Here is a 19718-nt window from a genome sequence, read left to right on the forward strand (position 1 = left end):
ACAGAGCCCCCAAGTATAATGCTTTATTTATTTTACTGGGCTTCCTATATGAAGAACAGAGGTTTGATGGGGACTCCTGGGCCCGGGTGCAACCGCATCCTCTGCACCCCCTATAGTTACGCCACTATCCTCATGATAGCTAATACAGGTGTGATTGCTGGGCTCCCCACTGATCACTAGAACATGGGCTATGAGCCCCCATTCCTCCTCACTGCTCAGCTGCAGTCGGGAGGCGTTTGAATGAAGTGGCTGTTGCACATGCATTTTTAAATGGTGGAGCTGGAATAATTCTGCCTGCATACATATTGCTGTACAGAAATGCATAACAAAAGCACATTATAGTTTTATTTCTCCATAGATAAGCTCACCTCCACAACCAGCTTTGTTAATACTTGAATTGTCCACCAGGTGACGTACTATGCGTATTAAATAATCAAGAACGTGATCTTATGTAAGCTTACAAGGTGTTAGGAAAGTAATATGAAGATGATACTGGGGGTCAGCATTAGGACTAACTAAACAGAATAATGCAAAAACGCAAGAGGACGCTGATCAAACAATCAGAGACCACGTCCTGTCAAATCACGCCAGCAGCATGGCGGATGTGACCTCACGCCTGGCAGATGAAGCCGGAAAGGGTAACTGGTGGTAATGGCGGAAGTAGATGTGTTGCTGCCGCATATTAACATTTTCTTCCCCACTTCTGCCTCAGTCAGCAATTCCAGCTACCTGATTGGTTGTTTGGGTTGGCTGGTGTGCACGAGGGTAAAGTTACAGAGATGTGCCTGTGAAGCACATGCTGAGCCGTCAGTGGCAGTGATTGGAGGCTCGGTGCTCATGTTTATGCAATACAAATGGTGTGGTATGTGAACATGGTGCATGTTAGCATGTGGTGTGTTATGTGGCGCATTAGTGTGCATGCACGTTAGCGTGTGTACATTAGCATGTGTGTTTGCGCACATGTTTGTGCGCACGGTGCATATTAGCGCACGTGGTTGTGTGTGTAGGGGTGCCTACACACACACACAGACCACCACATGCTAACAGGCACCCCACACACACACACAACCACACCCTAATATGCACCCCGTGCGCTAATATGCACCGTGCGCAAACACGCATGCTAATGTGCGCGCTAATGTACACAGGCTAAAGTGCGCACACAAACACGCGCTAATATGCGGGCTTAAACGCGCTAGTATGCATCGCACACGTGCTAATATGCACCGCAGGCGCACATGCGCTAATGTGCATCGTGCGCACAAATATGTGCCATATTCACACAACACACACCACATGCAATGTATAAACAGGACCACACACTAATATGTACCACATACACACACACATGTGCTGTATAAACAGGACCACGCACTTGCACAACACATACACTAATATGTACCACATACACATGACCACACCACATGTGCTGTATAAAAACACTAACACAACACATACACGCTAACTACATACACCCATGACCACATGCTAGCACACCACTATGCAGTAGCCTAACACACATACCTGCATACACACATATCCACACACTAATATGTGCCATATAGCACACCACATGCTAATATGGTGTGTTGTGTGAATCTGGTGCATATATACTGCATAAACATGAGCACCGAGCCTCCAATCACTGCCACTGACGGCTCAGCATGTGCTTCACGTGCACATCTCTGGAACTCTATCCTCGTGCACACCAGCCAACCCAAACAACCAATCAGGTTGCTGGAAGGGCAGATTAGGGCAGAAGTGGGGCGGAAAATGTTACTATGCCCGTGATGGCGGAAGTGATAGAGGAAAAGATGAAGCCAGATCCCGAGAGAAGTCGTTTTCCTCATTGTGTTGTATGGACCCCGATTCCAGTGCTGACGTAAGGAGGCGGCATGGTGTGAATGCAGAGTACGAGCTGTACATAATGCATGTGGGCAGGGAACTTGTTGCCTTGTGCAGGCAGTACAATGCCTGCTGAATGTTGTTGCTAGACCTCTGACATTAGCAGCTAATTGATGGCTTCCGTGTAATGTGCCTGCAGTTGTCCGGGGGAGGATAAAACTCTGTGAAGAGCCATAACACTACCTGGTGTCCACGGTGACAGTGCCAGCTAGATGTAGGGGGCAGAGCTGGCAGGCGATGGCACACACAAGCCAGTATAATAAATGGGGTAGAAGGGCAGCGCCCGGATCAATTCTCTTATGCAAACAAATGCCCTTTTATTTTTTTTCCCAAGTCTATGAATGACCCTTTTTTTTCACAATGAATTACAGTATGAGGTCCGCGGCTCAACCACATTTAACCCTTTAATAACCCCAGCCGATATACGGTCGTCTGAAGGCGCCCTTAAGGCCCCCTGTCCACGGCGAATCACGGCGTCTGAAGCTTTCCATAGCGTTGCTATGGAAAGCACCGGCCCCGTGTCCACAAGCAGAGAATCATTGCGATTCTCTGCTCGCGGCCGGCAATTCGCATCGTGCTGCGAATTGCCGCGATTCTCTGCGGTCAGCCTATCTGTCATATAGACTGAACAGCGGAGATTCGTCTGTGGCTCCTGCTCCCGGCAGCGGCTCTCCATCGCGGGATACCGCAACGCCCGTGGACAGGGGGCCTAAATCAAGAGTCAAGGGAAGGGGTTGAGTAAGGCCGCCTGCACACGAGCGGAAATCCCGCCGCGGGATTTCCCATGGGATTTCCGCCGCTGAAAGTTTGCATAGGAGTGCATTAAAATACGCACTCCTATGCAGACGGCCGCGGTTTGGCCGCGCGAAATCTCGCGCGGCAAACAAACCGCGGCATGTCCTAATTTTCTGCGGGGCACGCACTCACCCGGCCGCCGGCTCCGGTCTGCGCATGAAAGAGCCGGGGCCGCCAGGCGCGGGTGAGTACGCGCTCGTCCCTGCAGGCGCTCGGGTCGGATCGCGCGGCGAGAATTCTCGCTGCCGGATCCGACCCGCTCGTCTGCAGGCGGCCTAATGCTTAGTGAAGAAATCCCAGAACCACTCACTGCTCATGGCTTGTCCAGCAGATGGTTCTTGCCTAATCTGCATAGGACGCACAGTGGAATAACAAAGAACTCTGAGATAGGCCCCCTGCACACAGGCGGAATTTCCGCGGTGGGATTTCCCGCGGAATTTCCACCCGTGGCTGCTGCCATAGCATTGCATTAGAAAACGCAATCCTAGGCAGACGGCCGCGATTTGTCCGAGTGAAATCGCACGTGGAAAATAAATCACGGCATGTTCTATTTCTGTGCGGGTCTGGCAGAGGCCCGCACAGAAATGTCAGCGGTGACGGGCCGGCTCCTCTCTGCACATGCGCCTGCTGGCCGGCAGCCGGCACACAGCGCAGAGAGAAGATACAGGCCTCTGCAGGGGCACGGGACCGCATCCCGCTGCGAGGCTTCGCGAGATTTCCGCCGGGATTCCGCTGTGTGGGAACCCAGGATTAAAGATGGCATGTGTAAAACAAATTCATGCTAAACAGACCTTCTGTATAAGTTGTTAAAGTAATGTAATGGTTTTGTAGATTTAGAGCAGATATCCCCTTGGACCACCCCTTTCTATTTGACAGCTCCTCAACAATGAGCTAATTGCAGCTACTTATCCCCCTTGACATCTATTGGAAAGTCAGAGGACGGGTAAGGGTGGCTTTTAATGGGATAATTGTCGGGCACATGAGCTCCCAACAGATGTCCCATAGGCTGCCGCCCGACTATCACTTTTGTACTTTACACCGGAGCACTAGTCCTCAAGTGAATGGAGGTAGAGCGACGGAATTATTCGGCTACCCAACTCAATTCACAGTATACAGTACACGTGTAAACAGGAGTCGCTTAAACATTGAGCGACTCCTGTTAACGCGGCCCGACAGTTGCTTGGTTTTTAGCACCAAGCAACTTCCACGGGAGAGCAATTCTTTACTCAGTGCTGTGTCGATGGCCGCTAGTACATGGGGCAATTACCGCCTGAACTTCCAGTTTCCAAGTAGAATGCTGGCGATAATCACCCCGTGTAAAAGTACCTTAAAGGGGATGTCTCGCGAAATCAAGTGGGGTTATACACTTCCGTATGGCCATATTAATGCACTTTGTAATATACATCGTGCATTAATTATGAGCCATACAGAAGTTATTCACTTACCTGCTCCGTTGCTAGCGTCCTCGTCTCCATGGTTCCGTCTAAATTCGCTGGCGGCTTGCTTTTTTAGACGCGCTTGCGCAGTCCGGTCTTCTCCTTTCAGCACGAGCCGCTTCAGTGTGCTCCCCGCTACCGCTCTTCTGCGCATGCGCAGACGAGCTGTCACTGCTCGGAAGCGCGCTGGAGCGGCCATTCTATACCATCCTCTGTTAGAGGAAGGTGCAGAAACTGGAGCTGCCCAGCCGAGAAGCCGCCCTAGCGCTGGGCTCCGGAACCTAGCGCTGGGCTCCGGAACCTAGTGCTGGGCTCCGGAACCTAGCGCTGGGCCGAGGGGCCTTCGTCTGTTGTCAGGGTCTAGCGCTGGGGAGCCGGGGGGTAGCGCTGGTGAGCCGGGGGCTAGCGCCGGTTACCTGCTGCCTGGCGGTGGGTGACTGGTCGGCGGCGTTCAATCCCGGGGTCCGGTCGGCGGCTGCGGGGCGTCTGGTTGTCAGGGAGACACAGCTGGTAGCGTCTCGGGAGCGCGCACGTCGGGCTACAGCAAGCGACGGGAAAAGAGCCGGCGGCCATCTTGGGGAAACTTTTATAAGTTGCTGAAACGCTGGAACTGTAAGTAGAAACCAGCTAGAAAAGTCATTTACAGGGGGGCTTAGTAATGTATGCTTAATTAGGGGGACTGGGCAAAAAAAAATTCACTGCTTCCTCGAGACATCTCCTTTAAGGTTGGATTATGTCTGTCCACCTCCTTGACCCCTGAGCTAAGTGACACTACAGGTGTTTGGTGACAGCTTTTTTTACCCCAACCTCATATAAATATGTTCATTCAACCAAACTGAATAAGGCCTGGCTGCACACGTCCAGGTCGGATTCCGCAATTCTGACAGCGTCATTTAAATTCCATGAACGATGTTCAGGAGACCCGTACGCCCCCCCCTTAAAAAAAAAACACCTTTTGCCATATCTACAATAAAAGAATCTAAATAATAAAGCAAAAATATGTGTTTGGTATTGCTGCGTCCGTAAGAGTCTGATCTATCAAAGTAATGCATTATTTTTCCCACACGGTGAACTTCGTTCGAAAAAAAAAATAAAGAACTCCACAAACGCGCTTTTTTTGTCACCCTGTCTCCAAGAAAAAAATGTAATAAAAAGCGATCAAAAAGTCGTATGTATTCAAAAAGGATATCAACGGAAACAGCAGGATGTACTGCACAAAACGAGCCCTCACACAACTATGTCGACTGAAAAATAAAAGTTATTGGGCGGAGAAAATGGAGACAAAAAATAATTCTAAAAAATTTAATATATTTAAAAAAAAGTAGTACAGCAAAAGAAACTATACAAGTTTGGTATCGTAGTAATTGTACTGACCCATAGAATAAAGTTATCTTGTTATTTTTGTTGCAGTTTGTGCGCCATAGAAACAGGAGGCACTGAAAGATGCGGAATGTCGGGTTTTTTTCCATTTCTCTACACTTAGAATTTTTTAAACGTTTTCAGTACATTATATGGTACATTAAACAGCACCATTGAAAAACACAACTCGTCCCACAAAAAACAAGCCCTCAAACAGTGACGTCGATTGATAAATAAAGGAGTTATGATTTTTTAAAAGGGCGGAGGAAAAAACGAATATGGGAAAAAAACAAAAAGCTCCGTCACTAAGCAGTTAAAGAACAAATGTAATTAATATTTCTATGTATATGTAACGTGAAGTATGTCATTAAAACTTTTATGTATCTTTCACAGGTGGCTTTTCCCATTCATTGGTCATATGGGAATCTGTACATCATCTGGTGTGATTCGGGACTTTGCTGGTCCCTATTATGTTTCTGTAAGTATAATCTATTTTGAGCACGATGCAACAGATTCTAAGCGGGTAATTGCATTAATCCTGCAAAATCAATAATAATGGTTATCTGACTATATCTTATTAAAAATATTGATAACCTAACATCTTTCCCTCACAGAAGGCGGGCAATTGAATTAACCCTTTCCAATCCAATTTGTATCCTGGTATTCCTAGGGGGCTTACTCTTTTTCTGCCGTTATACAACGGCGCTATATGCTGGCTAAAGCCAGTACTGCATGGGGTGACACGTTGGATAGGCTCCGACAGCAGAGTGGCTGGCAATATACAGTAAGAGAACCCCAACGGATGTCTTCAAACATCGGAGCTGTACAGCCTTAAATCATAATGTCTTCAGAGGTCAGACAGTGGATTGGAAAGGGTTAGGTAGTGTCCATCTCTACTGATTGTTTTGACCTCAAACCCAGATACACCATAGTTCTGAACATGATTAAAGGGTTTTTTCAGGAGAAAACTATTCATGACCTATCACCAGGATAGCAGAATGGGAGATTGATGTACTACCAAACTGCGCCTCGGGCTGTGGATGGTGTTTTGATAATTCTGGTAGGTCACCAATTGTTTTCTCCTGTAAAATCCATTTACTATATATTAGACTACTAGTGTATATGTTACATGATGATACTGACATTGGCACTAGACATATGGGAATGTTTTGATCATCGCGTCGGTGCCAACACTTAGGGCTGTTGACATCTTCAAGTTGGAGCCAGCACTAGGGGTGCTTTTGGGTGGAACGATTATTGATAAAAAGATCGTTCAAACAAGTGAAAGTGAACGCTAATTGTTCAGTCTAACGCGAACCAACAACGTACGATAATTGTTCGCTTTTCACTCACCATTCATTTTTTACAGGCATAAAAAAATCATTGTTTTCTCGTTTGTTTTAACCCCTTAGTGACCAAGCCTGTTTGCGCCTTAATGACCAGGCCAAATTTTGCAAATCTGACATGTGTCACTTTAACATGGAAAAACACCAGAAAGGTTTTGCATATCCAAGCGATTCTGACATTGTTTTTTCGCCACATGTTGTTCTTCATTTAGGCGGAAAAAATAGACCGATAGAAATTGTGTTTATTTATTAAAAGCGCCAAAATTGGGAAAATTTTGAAAAAATCGTCATTTTTTTACATTTCCAACTGCAATATCTTAAATATGTGCAAACATAATATAGAAATTTTTGCTAAGTTTATATTTCCACCCGTTTACTTGATTTTGGGCGCACATTGGAAAAACTTTCGTTGTTTTTTAACCATTTAGGAGACGTACAAATTTAACATTACTTTTTAGCATTTTGAGGAACACTTTGTTTTCCTATACCAAGCCAAGATTGAAAAAGGCTCATGAGTGTCAGAATAATAGATACCCCCCCCAAATGACCTCATTTTAAAAACTACACCCCTTAGTGTATTCACTGAGGGGTGTCATGAGTATTTTGACCCCACAGTTTTTTTTCAGGAATTAATTCAATTTAGAGGAGAAAAAGTAAAATTTCATATTTTTGCAAATCTGTAATTTTAAAGACATATTTTTTTCCTATAGTATACATGAAAATCAGGATTTACACCCCAAAATGGATACCCCTATTTCTCCCGTGTTCAGAAATATACCCATTGTGGCCCTATTGTTATATCTGAGTCCACAACGGGGCCCAAAATGAAAGGAGTAGTCAGTGTCTTTCAAAACAGAAATTTTGCTTGAAGTCCTTTTAGGCCCCATAGCACACATGTAGAGTTCTTGAGCGCCCAAAACCATAGAAACCCCCCACAAATGACCCCATTTTGAAAACTAGACCCCTTAAGGAATTTATCTAGGGGTGTACTGCATATTTTGACCCCACAGTTTTTGAATGAATTCAAACCAAGCAAAAGGAAAAAATTGTGATTTTCGTTTTTTCGGCAATTCTGTCATTTTAAAAACAGCTTTTTTTGTACAGTACACATATGAAGGAAGACTTGCACCCAAAAATGGATACCCCTGTTTGTCCCGTGTTCAGAGACATACCCATTGTGGCCCTAATCTTATGTCTGGATACACAACGGAGCCCAAAATGAAAGGAGCGACCGGTGGCTTTCGGAACACAAATTTTGCTTGAAGTCCTTTTAGGCCCCATTGCCCACTTGTAGAGTTCTTGAGTGCCCAAAACCATAGAGAACCCCCACAAATGACCCCATTTTGAAAACTAGACTCCTTAACGAATTTATCTAGGGGTGTACTGCGTATTTTGACCCCACAGTTTTTGAATAAATTCAAGCAAAGCAATAGGAAAAAATTTGGATTTTTGTTTTTTTGGCAATTCTGTCATTTTAAAAACAGCTTTTTTTGTACAGCACACATATGAAGGAAGACTTACACTCCAAAATGGATACCCCTGTTTGTGCTGTTTTCAGAAATATACCCATTGTGGCCCTAATCTTATGTCCACATGCACAACGGGGCCCAAAATAAAAGGAGTAATCGGTGGCTTTCAGAACATAGATTTTGCTTGAAGTCCTTTTAGGCCCCATTGCCCACTATAAATGAAGGCTTTCACCCCAAAATGGATACCCCTGTTTGTCCCGTGTTCAGAAACATACCCATTGTGGCCCTAATAGACTTACAGGACCCATGGCTAGGCCTACAATGAAAGGAATACCCGTTGGATTTCAGGGTACCACTAAATAAATTTCAGGCCCCATTGCCCACTTATAGAGCCATTGAGCGGCCAAAACTATAAAGAACCCCCTCAAATGACCCCATTTTGAAAACTAGACCCCTTAACGAATTCATCTAGGGGTGTACTGCGTATTTTGACCCCACAGTATTTGAATGAATCTAAGCAAAGCAGAAGGAAAAAGTAACGATTTTCAATTTTTTTGGCAATTTTTTCAATTTAAAAACAGTTTTTTTGTACAGTGCACATAGGAATGAAGACGTTCACCCCAAAATGGATACCCCCGTTTGTCCCGAGTTCAGAAACATACCCATTGTGGCCCTAATCTACTTACAGGACGCATGGCAAGGCCTATAAAGGACGGAACACCTGTCGGATTTTAGGGCACAACTGAATAAATTCCAGGCCCCATTGCTTATTTGTACAGAATAAAGATTGACTCCCTAAAAATTCCCCCCCTCCCCCTCCGCGCCCTTTTTGGCGTTCGCAAATCTTAGGTAAAAGTAAAAATGTGAACTGTGTAGTATTTCCGAAGACGGGTAATTACGGAGGCTGGTTGGAATGGGCCCATGGGGCAATAAAACCGGGTATCCCCCCCCCTCCTCTCATGCTTTTTGGGGGTATTTCATGACCTCAGTGGCGGGTATGGGGTGTAAAAAGTGGCGTTCCGTGAGTCTCCGTAAGCTTGATGAGGTGCGGCGGTCTCACACAGAAGGTGCTCAACAAGCTGGTCCTGGAACTGCAGGAAGGCGCGCGTTCCCGGGGCTTCTTGTAAAATACGTATCACAGGTAGCGGTCTGAATAACGCCGGGCTCACGCGGGTGCAGGCGGAATCCGCTTGCAGAGGCCCGCAGCGGATCCCATCTGTGAGCCCGGCTGTGACCCTGCGTACGGCTGCGTAATGTACTGCGCATAACTGCGTACTCACACAGGCGGTCATGCACAGTACACCTTTGTTTGTATTTCCCGCACCATCGCTTAGCGATGACGCTGGTACCGGCAGCCCGTATACAATGTAGTTGCGTATGGGCTGCGGGTATATCCGCGACCACGGAGCACAATGGGCTCTATGTTGCCGATATCCGCAGTAAAATAGAACCTGCTGCGTTCTCTTTTCTGCAAGTGGATTACGCAATTCCGACCCGCTAATGTGAGCGGAATTGTGTAATCCAATGCGATTGATCTGCGTAATACCGTGGATCAGACGCATGCAGAATCTGTAATTCCTATCCGGTCATGTGAGACCGGCCTAAGGTAGATCGCTACCTTTTTATCACGTGACCGGGGACCGCTCAACGAGGCCACCCGTCACTGCTCCAGGCTCACGGTGACCATTGGTCGCTGGGAGCAAGGAGATTTTAAATTTCCTGGGCTCCCCGACTCCTGCGCATGTGTCCGGCTTTTTGCCGGCAATCGCATGTGCAGAATTCGGGAAGGTCCACGGAGGAAGATCGCGTCGGGGTTCAAATACGCAGGCCTCCTGTAAAAAGTTTCATCTCCTCTCACCGATCGCATCAGTGAGGGGAGATGAAACTTCAAATTTTTTTTTTTACTTTTACGTGATCAGCATTATTGGATAATGGCGAACACGTGACCAGGAACCGCTCACCGCGGACCCCCATTAAATCTCCATGCTCTTGGCTACGTTTTGTAGCCAGGAGCAGGGAGAATTTAAATTATCCTGGCAATCCACAGCTTTTGCGCATGCGCCCGCCATTTTGGCGACGGGCGCGTGTGCAGAAGCTGTGGTAAGGTCCGTGGATAAATCTGGGGGCCTTAGGTACGTACTTTCATCCTCCCTCACGAATATGATCCATGAGGGGAGATGAAACGTACGCTTTTTAAACTTTTAAAAACTTTTTTTTACTTTTTTACACTTTTTTTTCACTTTACATGATCACTGTCATCCAATGGATCATGTCCCCGGTATAATCTCTCTGCTCCTAGCTACACATGGCAGCCAGGAGCAGAGGGATTTTAAATTCCCCGGGGCTCGAGCCCGTCTGTGCACGCGCCCGATGTCAATTATCGGGCGCGAATGCGCAGACGGGGATTCGGGTCCAGGGACATCGGGACACCGCTGAGGACTGGGGGTGAGTATTTTCACCTCCCCTCGTGGATCCGATCCATGAGGGGAGGTGAAACTGACTTTTTTAAAACTTTTTTTTAACTTTTTCGCAATCGCCGCTAACCATTGGATAACGGCGATCACGGTACCGGGGACCGCTCACCGCAGTCCCCGCTGACATCTCCTGCCTCCCGGCTACCTACTGGAACCGGGAGCCAGGAGATTTTAAATCTCCCGCGCCGCCGGGCCTTCTGCGCATGCGGCTGACGTAATGCCGCCTGGCGCGCATGCGCAGAAGACCGGCTTCGGGCCCCGGAGCGGCAGGAGAGCGGGGAGCAGCGTGCCGGACCTGGGTGAGTAATTTCAGCTGCTCCGATGGATCCGATCCATCAGAGCAGCTGAATCTTTAACTTTTGTGTACTTTTATTTACTTTTTTTGCGATCGGCGCTATCCATTGCATAGCGCCGATCGCAATGCCGAGGGGGATGTCCGAACAGCCCGGGATGACAGCTCCATGCTGTCAGCTACCCGCGGACACCGACAGCATGGAGCTGTCACGTCCACAGCCCGAGGGGCATTATTCTCTGCAGGAAGCATGTTTTTACATCCTCAGAGAATAAAGCCCACTTCAGGAGGACGTAAAAACACTATGGGCTGGTCGTTAAGGGGTTAAACTGCGCTCGTTCAGTCCTTCCCATTTACTTATACAGTGAATTTGAAAGGCTGAACGGTTTCTTGTTTGAACGAGCCAACAATGTGTCTGCCTGTATGAATAGAGTACACAAGCAAACAAGGTAACGTTGATGTCATTCGCTCATTCAATCAATAAATTGGCCTGTCTAAAAGGGCCCTTAGATGTACATATGGATGCTGGTGACCTTATTAATGTTAGGGCCTGTTTACATCACATTCAGGCCTCCGTCCTCGGGTTTCATCTGGAGCACTAAAAACTACACTGGGGTGGAAATCTATAGGCTTCCATCACTCAGACTAATACGGTCTCCTTTTGAGCAGAGTTTCATTCATTTTCTGGAATTTATGCCAGATAAAACAGTGTAGTTATCCAGGTTTCTGTCTGGATCCAATTTCTGATTTATCATGTATAGTGGCTGACACTCTATTGAAATTCCATTAATCCTTCCTGCACCCTTTAGTCCAATAGTGAAGTCTGTTACAGTTACCCTCCCATTTCGGGACTACATTTTCTCCAGGGACAGGAGCTATATTACATGCAGTTGTTCTCTATCACCCTTCGGATCCCCCAGTTCCAGGCCCCATTTTTAGTAATCCAGGATGGCTGCAGCAATTTTCTAACTACCTAATGCACACTCTGTACTGCTCTCTGATCAGTTAGCACTAATCGGAGAGTAGATATAATGCACTGGTAGTCTAACAGTATCCATGAGATATGGTGATGAGGTAGTCTGAAGATTATAGGCAATCTTGCATGGCTGAAAACGGGACCAGGAACCAGTGAATTGAAGGGTCAGCAGAGAAGACCTGCAGGTAACACATCTCCCTTTCTCCCTCCACCTCTGGTCCCAAGGCAGAAATTTGTCACAAGTTGCTTTGTCAGAACTGCCTAATTGTGTATAAAATAATATAAAGGAAGTTAGGATCTAGAGCAGAGAAAAACCAGACAACTTCAGATAAAGAATGGGAATAGATATGTGCATATATTCTTTTCCTTTTGGTCAGACACTAAGCTTGGGTTCCCACACAGCGGAATCCCGGCGGAAATCTCATGGTTTGACTGCAGCGAAAAACCGCGAGATTTCAGCCGAGAGAAGCGCTGCTTCAAAACCCGCGGCACTTAGCCACGGGTTTTGAAGCGGCCCGGCCGCTCGCTCTTCCGCTGCGGCCGGCGCTCCCATAGAGGAGAGCGCGGCCACAGCGGAGGAAGAAAAAGAATGAGCATGCTGCGGCCGGCTAATCCGCGCCGCAGTGCCGGCTTTGCCGCGGCGGATTTTCCGTCCCGTGTGGACAAGATTTCTCAGAAATCTTGTCCACATGGCTGGCTAATCCCTGGATTAGCGGCCGCGGCGAAATTCCGGACGGAATTTCCACGGCAAATCTGCCCCGTGTGAACCCAGCCTAACTTTCCTGTCTTGCTATGAAACAAAAACATTCTTGTATTCATTAAATAAACGGTACCTACAGCTCTACACTAAACTTGTGCAACCCTCTTTTGTTTGCAGGAAGATTGCATGGCTTTTGGGAAGCCAGTAAAGTAAGTACCCATGTTACTGCTTTGCATCTAAGTGAAGTGACATTGGCAAATGTTGTTGCATCACCCAAACCCTCTCTCTGTAGATATTGGCAGTTAGATCCTAATTTTGTATATGCCAACGGGCCTAACCCATGGGATACAGCCGTCCATGAAGCGTCTGAGGAATATAAACATCGTATGGTGAGTTGTGTATACGACTGTTTCTTTCACCATAGCATTCCGAGTTCTTGAATACATTGCTGTGGACAATACTATGTTGTAAGCACTACATATCAAATACAGTCGTATTCTGCTGTATCTCACGGGACTATCTGTACATGAATCTGTACTAGTTATGTCTGTTTCCGCATTTTTTAGCACAACCTGTGCTGTGATAACTGTCATTCCCACGTGGCTATGGCAATGAACCTAATGAAATACAACAATACATCCTGGAATATGGTGAAACTCTGTGTTTACAGCCTGATCTACAGCAAATACGTCAGGTGGGTGGACGCCTCTGAGTTATTCTGCTCATCTAGAGATGGACGTAAATATTTATACTGTTCAATGCAAGTAACCAATGTACGTGTACTTCTAGTGTTGGAGGCTTTCTGAAGACGTGGGTTCCATTCCTGTTACTCGTAGGGGCAATCCTCACAGTCATTCTTACCTTACACCTGCGGTAAAATTTTCTATGAGGACTTGTGAATCATTGTCTACCATCCAGACCTGCGCCCCGCCAGGAATAAAGTGTGAGATGGAACCGAAAACCGTGTCTTCATTTTGTGGAATCTCTCTGCCTAGCATTTACTGTGGGGCATGCATAGATGGCTCTTTGATCTTGTTTCCTTCAACCAACTGGAAATTGACAGGAAAGTTTGTCTTAACCTTTTTCAGTCTCAGTTCAGACAGGCAGGTGCTTCTACTAACTATCATGTAGGACCCAGACTCTCATGTAAACTAGCCAAACAAGTTATTGGTGTCAAGAGCTCACTCATAAGCACAGTACTGTGTATAGTATACAACTGTAAATAAAATAAGGAATAGAATTCAATGCCATTTTTTGCATACACCTGTGGTTTTCCTCGTTTGTGTGTATATTTCCATATGGAAATAAAAATAAATGTGTTTGATTAAATAAAACGTTACCAGCATCCAGTCTCTTTGGCTCTTCCACGAACAATAACATAACTGATTATATTGTACATTTTATTTGCTGCATGTTAATAGGGTGGGGTGAAAGTGTGTTTTATCCAAATTATAGCATTGTTGAATTTAGCCTACTTATGTCATTATTTATGGTCATTATGTTTATCGAACTAATATAAAGAATTCAGAGTAAGGCAAGTTAGTTGCCATTGAGAACAAGCATAGGACCTGCTACAAAATGTTCTGGTTGTTACTGGTATGATTGTAAAATGTAATACTCATGTGGCAGACAAGAAAACACAATTCTCATCTGAACTATTTTTGTAGCAGTGAGAACAATTCTGCAGGTCAAAATTCATTTCTTTTAACCATTTTTTCACATATGCTCATCAGATGACAGCTGTGCTGTGTACTTCTTCTAACCACACGCTATATGCCTCTATTACAGCAGGCAGAGCACATTTGAGGTAAGTAAGGCTTTGTTCACTCCACCATTTTGGCTTCTGTTTGTAACAGAATGCTGGATCCATTAAATGACCATTGATTTACGATGGAATCCGTCATAGTGTTGGTCATTTTAATGGGACTTGTAACAGTGGCTGTGAACTGTGCCTCAAGCGCAAATGGGGAATATAACTTAATACACTCAAGCAGTGCCACTGCTATGATCACATTGTGTTTGTGTTGGGGAGGGGTGAAAGGAGGAAACTACTGCCACTACTTGGATACAGTGTAGCAGCACTATGGCAAAGTTCCATCAGGGCAGAGGTAACGATCAAGCATACTCTGATATTGAAAAAAGCTTTTAGTGAACAGTTTGTAGCATCGTAAATAACAATATCCCCAAAGTTGTTTTTTGTTTTTTTTTTATTTACTTCTCCTAATAAGAATTTATTGTGTTATTTAAGCTTCAAAAGTTGAAGCATGTAGGGATAATAGATATGCTACGTCTAGTATTGTCTCCAGGTTAAAAAGTATTTCCAGTTGCGGAGAGAGGAAGTTTGTGTACCTAGTTGTTTCATTTCCTTGAAGTGATTACGGAGTACAAATCCTGTGTGTAGTTTAATATTGCAGTTCTGCGTTAGACCCCATTTACACTGAAAGATGATCGCTCAAAAATCACTCAAATGACAGTTTGAGTGACAGTTTTGAGCGATCACCTTTCCATTGTATAGTAGCTAAGTAGCTACATAAGAGCTATGCAGGCAGAGTGGGATACTGCCACTATTGCTTGGTGAACAATACAGCTGTTTTGCATAAGCAAACAGCTGCATTGTTCTCCGTGCTTACAGGTTGCGTCCTACTCTGAGCTACCAGTGGGACACAAGATGAAAGAATGTTATCAGTGCTTCCAACTCTGATAACAGCCTGGACCGCTGATACGGGTTCATCACTCAATTCTAGAAAACTAGAATTGAGCGGAGAACGAATCGTGCACGAAAACTGCACGATATGCATGCATTTAGACGCAATGGTTATTGCTCAAAAGATGGCTTTGAGCTAATTTTGAGCGAGAATCGTTGTGTCTAAATGGGCCTTTACTCCACTGATGTTTTTCTAATCTCTCCCTAAGCATTTGTGCTCAGTATTATTGTCACACAGCATGCTATAACTCCTTGCTGAGATTTCTGAGAATTTTCCCATAGAAAAAAAGCAGTTTGTATGGCAATGTCAGTGTAAGGGTGCATTCCCACGAACGTATATCGGCTCGGCTTTCACGCCGAGCCGATATACGTTGTCCTCGTGTGCTGGGGGGGGGGGGGGGAGGATGGAAGAACCAGGAGCAGGAACTGAGCTCCCGCCCCCTCTCTGCCTCCTCTCCGCCCCTCTGCACTATTTGCAATGGGGAGAGGTGGGGTGGGGCTAATGCTTGGAACTTAGCCCCGCCCCGCCTCTCCCCATTGCAAATAGTGCAGAGGGGCGGAGAAGGGGCGGGAGCTCAGTTCCTGCTCCTGGCTCTTCCATCCTCCCCCAACCCCCCCCCCCCCCTGCACACGAGGACAACGTATATCGGCTCGGCGTGAAAACCGAGCCGATATACGTTCGTCTGAATGCAGCTTAAGGGTGCCTGCACACGAACGGAATTTCCAGCGCGTTATTTTAGCCACATTATCTGCCCCAGACCGCAGCCAATATACTCCTATGAGGATCCGCAGTTGTCCCCGGACGGACGGATTTGTATCGCGTTTTTTCACGCGCGTGAAAAAATCTGCGACCTGTTCTAATTTGGGTCGGATTCTGCGCGTGAAGCCTCCAATACAAGTGAATGGGTGCGTTTTTTCACGCAGTACATCCGCAGTGCAGCTGCAGATGGAGTCACTGGTTGCTATGACTACAGGAAGTAGGCATGGTAGGAGGCGTCCCAACACACAGCACAGAGCTTCACAGGCAAATTTGTAGAGGGAGATAGGTAGTATTTCTTGCCCATGCAGGATGTAAGAATGCAAAATCTGTAGTAATGAATTCCTCTTGTGAATTTTTTTGCAGTGACTGAAATAAAGTCACGCTGGAGAAGCGCCCGAAAAAAGTTACATGGATCAACCATGCCCACAAAGACATCTGCTCACCGGGTGAAAGCATGTTGCCAGAATAATTTAACGGTGCTCGCACAAGCAAGAGGGACAAAACTGAGTCTAGGTGTTGGTTTTAAAGCTGTTTTCCAAGGAATGGGCAGTTATCTAGGGGTTGGGTTTTTACGATAAGGGGTGTCTGCTGGTTTTTCGGCGCGTTTTTTTCCGCAACACATCCGCGTATATCCGCGCGTGATTTTTCACGCATCCGCACCTATCCACAAGCACATTTAGGTACCATACGCGCGTGAAAATCCGCTAGCGGAATCCGGAACGCTCGTGTGCAGGCGGCCTAAGATAGAGAAAACAAGTTACTGAAAATAAAGAAACCTACAAATTCTCAATTAGTGTCTGATAACCACAGCTATTTCTTCCAACAGCCCATACACATATGCCCAGCAGAGCATGCATACGTTCTGAATGGATAAAGGGGAATAAGCTTCTACCAGACACTTCTGGTTGAGACCCGTTCAGCCAACTTTTCATTTTTGTATATGGAGTCCTTAATGGGGACCTGTCACCTCCCTAAAGCACAATAAACTAATAATGGAGTTATTAGGGCAGGTGACAGGGAGCTGGGTGCTGTATTTTTCATACTCGCCCACTTCCTGGTTCCCACCTGTAAATCTGCCTGTCTGCTTAAAATGCGACACTTTTGAGAATCCCATACTCATTTGTACAAGTCTATGGGACCAAAATCGCCCATTAACCCCTTGAGTGGCACGCCCGGAAAATTTCCGGGACGAGCTCCACTGCTCATAGCAACATAGCTCGGAGGATTTCCGGGCTATGTATCACTATGGGAGCTGCAGAGCACAATGCCACAAGCTGTGACAGTGTGCTCTGCCTGCACAGACCCACAGAGAACAAAGCAAGGGCTTTGAAAAACCAGCAGAAGATATTGCCGATATGTCGGCAATTTCCTGCTTTGTTTACAGGTTGCCATAGAGACCATCGGCTTGTCAGAAGCAAGCCGATGGTCTCTGTGGCAGGGAGAGCTTGGTGCTTGGCTGTGAGAGGACAGCTAGGTACTAGCTCTTACAGCAGAGATCAGAGAAAACCTCCGATCTCTGCTGTGTTAACCCCTTACCTGCTGCAGTCTATGTGACTGCAGCATGTAAAGGGCTGTCACTGCAGCATGTAAAGGGCTGTCACCATCGGACCCCCGGAATGTGATCAGGGGTCCTGATGGGTCCCTGTGGAAGTCCCCTAAAGGGACAAAAAAAAAAAAGTTAAAAGATTATAAAAAAAATTATAAAAACACTTGTCTCCCTTTACTTTGTAAAAAAATCAAAAATACAATCACACATGTGGTATCCATGCGTCGTAATGACCCAGAGAAGGAAGTTAATGCATTATTTAACCCCTTAATGACATGGCCCCCTTTTTTCCCCATTTCTTTTTTTCCTCACCCCTGTTTAAAAAGTCACAACTTGTCCCGCAAAAAACAAGCCCTCATATGGCCATGTCAATGGAAAAATGAAAAAGTTATGGCTCTTGAGACGCAACTGCAAAATTAGTTGAAATTCAATGATTAGACCATTTTAAAAAACCTGCCCTGATGGGCTCGACAGGGTGGTAGGAAACCCGCCACTCAAGGGGTTAAAGTCTATAGGATTGCATGTGTATTTACTGCGTTTTACACATGTTGGCATGAGATAGGGGTTAAAAAAATAGGGACATCAATTGGGCCTTCTTGGTTTTTTTTGTTTTGTGTTTTTTCACATGTCAAAAAAGCCCAGTGAATGCACGCATAAAAAAAAACAAACATCCACATAATTATGTATGCACTGCTTATTTCATGGACTGAAATTGCATATGCCTATGTCAATAAGCCCTTATAGTTGCATTGCTGGGTCTCTTAAATGACCATTTGATGCAGTATAATCAGCCAGAGGCATTGCGAGGGTTTTACAAGTGCAAGTTTTTAGCAATCATCTCTTCAGCTGGACTGAAATGATCTTGCAGCACTTGGCTAAGAAATTACTCATGCATAATAAATAAGGATCAGCTGGACGGTACTGGCAGCCAAAGGGGTTCCCAAAAGAGCTGAAAACTGTACCCCCACTATCAGCATTTGCAGTAATAGCTTCCAGGGAGAGGAAGATGGTGACCGTGGTCCACATGCTTGCCCTCCGCACCTTCCTTATGCTTGACATGTGGGGATCATCAGCAGAGGTAGATTAAATCACCCAAGGGTTCTGGTTTGTATGAAGAATGTGGGTCTTCTATGAGTCTTAAGGAACCTGTTACCCGGCACAGCACCATAACTTAAGTAATGGTTCTGTTTTGGGAGGAGATGGGAGATGTAATTTCGATAATTTACATTCTTGTCAACATTTGCAACTGCTGTTATGCAGCTGAATTTTGAAGGGAAAAAATCAATACCTTACTGCACTACCAGTGATCATAGTGAGCGTATGCAGGTGTCCCAGCTGGAACCACAGATTGAGGTATATGCTGGGGGTAGAGTATAGTGACATATCCATGCCCATGCTGCCTTTGGTTCTGTTGTCTTCACACCAGCACTGCTTGCCCAATGACATCTAAGTTAGGCTTTTTTTCACATTACTATTTTGCTCTCCATTTCACGGGGTTTCCATTTCTTTCCTGCTTTTTTTTTTAAGGGATAGAACATGTTATCCAGTGTACTTTTCTATTCCTATTTTCCTAGCTCGATAGAAACCTTGTGTCTTTCCTTTTTCAATCTGTTACCTGTAATAGTGTATGCCCAGGTATAACTGAGGAAGGGGCGTGGCCCTGAAACGCGTCTTTTTATGCTCGTTTAAAATAAAACAGAGAAGCTGAGCTTACTTCTTGTATTCTATTGAACTTTATATTCTGGTCAGCTGCGCCTACACCCATCACATTTTTCTCTTCACTAATCTATCAGAATAGTCTCAACTGCCAGTGCGACTTTCATGGGTTGGCTGCACCCCAACTAGTTCTTCACCACGACCGACCATCTTAACCCTTTCCAGTCCACTGTCTGACATCTAAAGACATTCTGATTGAAGGCTGTACAGCTTTGATGTCGGATGACATCCGGCAGGGTA

At 45.8% G+C, this 19718-nt stretch overlaps 1 protein-coding gene across 1 annotated transcript; it reads left to right on the forward strand.

Moving 5' to 3' along the window:
• The first annotated feature begins 1775 nt into the window (after positions 1-1775).
• On the forward strand, positions 1776-14097 carry TMEM222 (transmembrane protein 222). The gene is made up of 6 exons (XM_066572832.1): positions 1776-1882; positions 5889-5973; positions 12930-12961; positions 13045-13141; positions 13319-13446; positions 13542-14097. The coding sequence occupies exons 1-6, from the start codon at positions 1782-1784 to the stop codon at positions 13627-13629; spliced, it is 531 nt and encodes a 176-aa protein (XP_066428929.1). The 5' UTR covers positions 1776-1781; the 3' UTR covers positions 13630-14097.
• Positions 14098-19718: the final 5621 nt, after the last annotated feature.

Source organism: Eleutherodactylus coqui, chromosome 1 (genome assembly GCF_035609145.1).
Source record: "Eleutherodactylus coqui strain aEleCoq1 chromosome 1, aEleCoq1.hap1, whole genome shotgun sequence".
Classification (NCBI taxonomy): domain Eukaryota; kingdom Metazoa; phylum Chordata; class Amphibia; order Anura; family Eleutherodactylidae; genus Eleutherodactylus; species Eleutherodactylus coqui.

Coding starts and splice junctions, on each gene's coding strand:
- TMEM222 (XM_066572832.1), top strand. CDS start 1,782: ATGCCCGTGATGGCGGAAGTGATAGAGGAAAAGATGAAGCCAGATCCC. Junction 5,974..12,929: donor CTGGTCCCTATTATGTTTCT/GTAAGTATAATC, acceptor TTTTGTTTGCAG/GAAGATTGCATGGCTTTTGG. Junction 12,962..13,044: donor GCTTTTGGGAAGCCAGTAAA/GTAAGTACCCAT, acceptor CTCTCTCTGTAG/ATATTGGCAGTTAGATCCTA.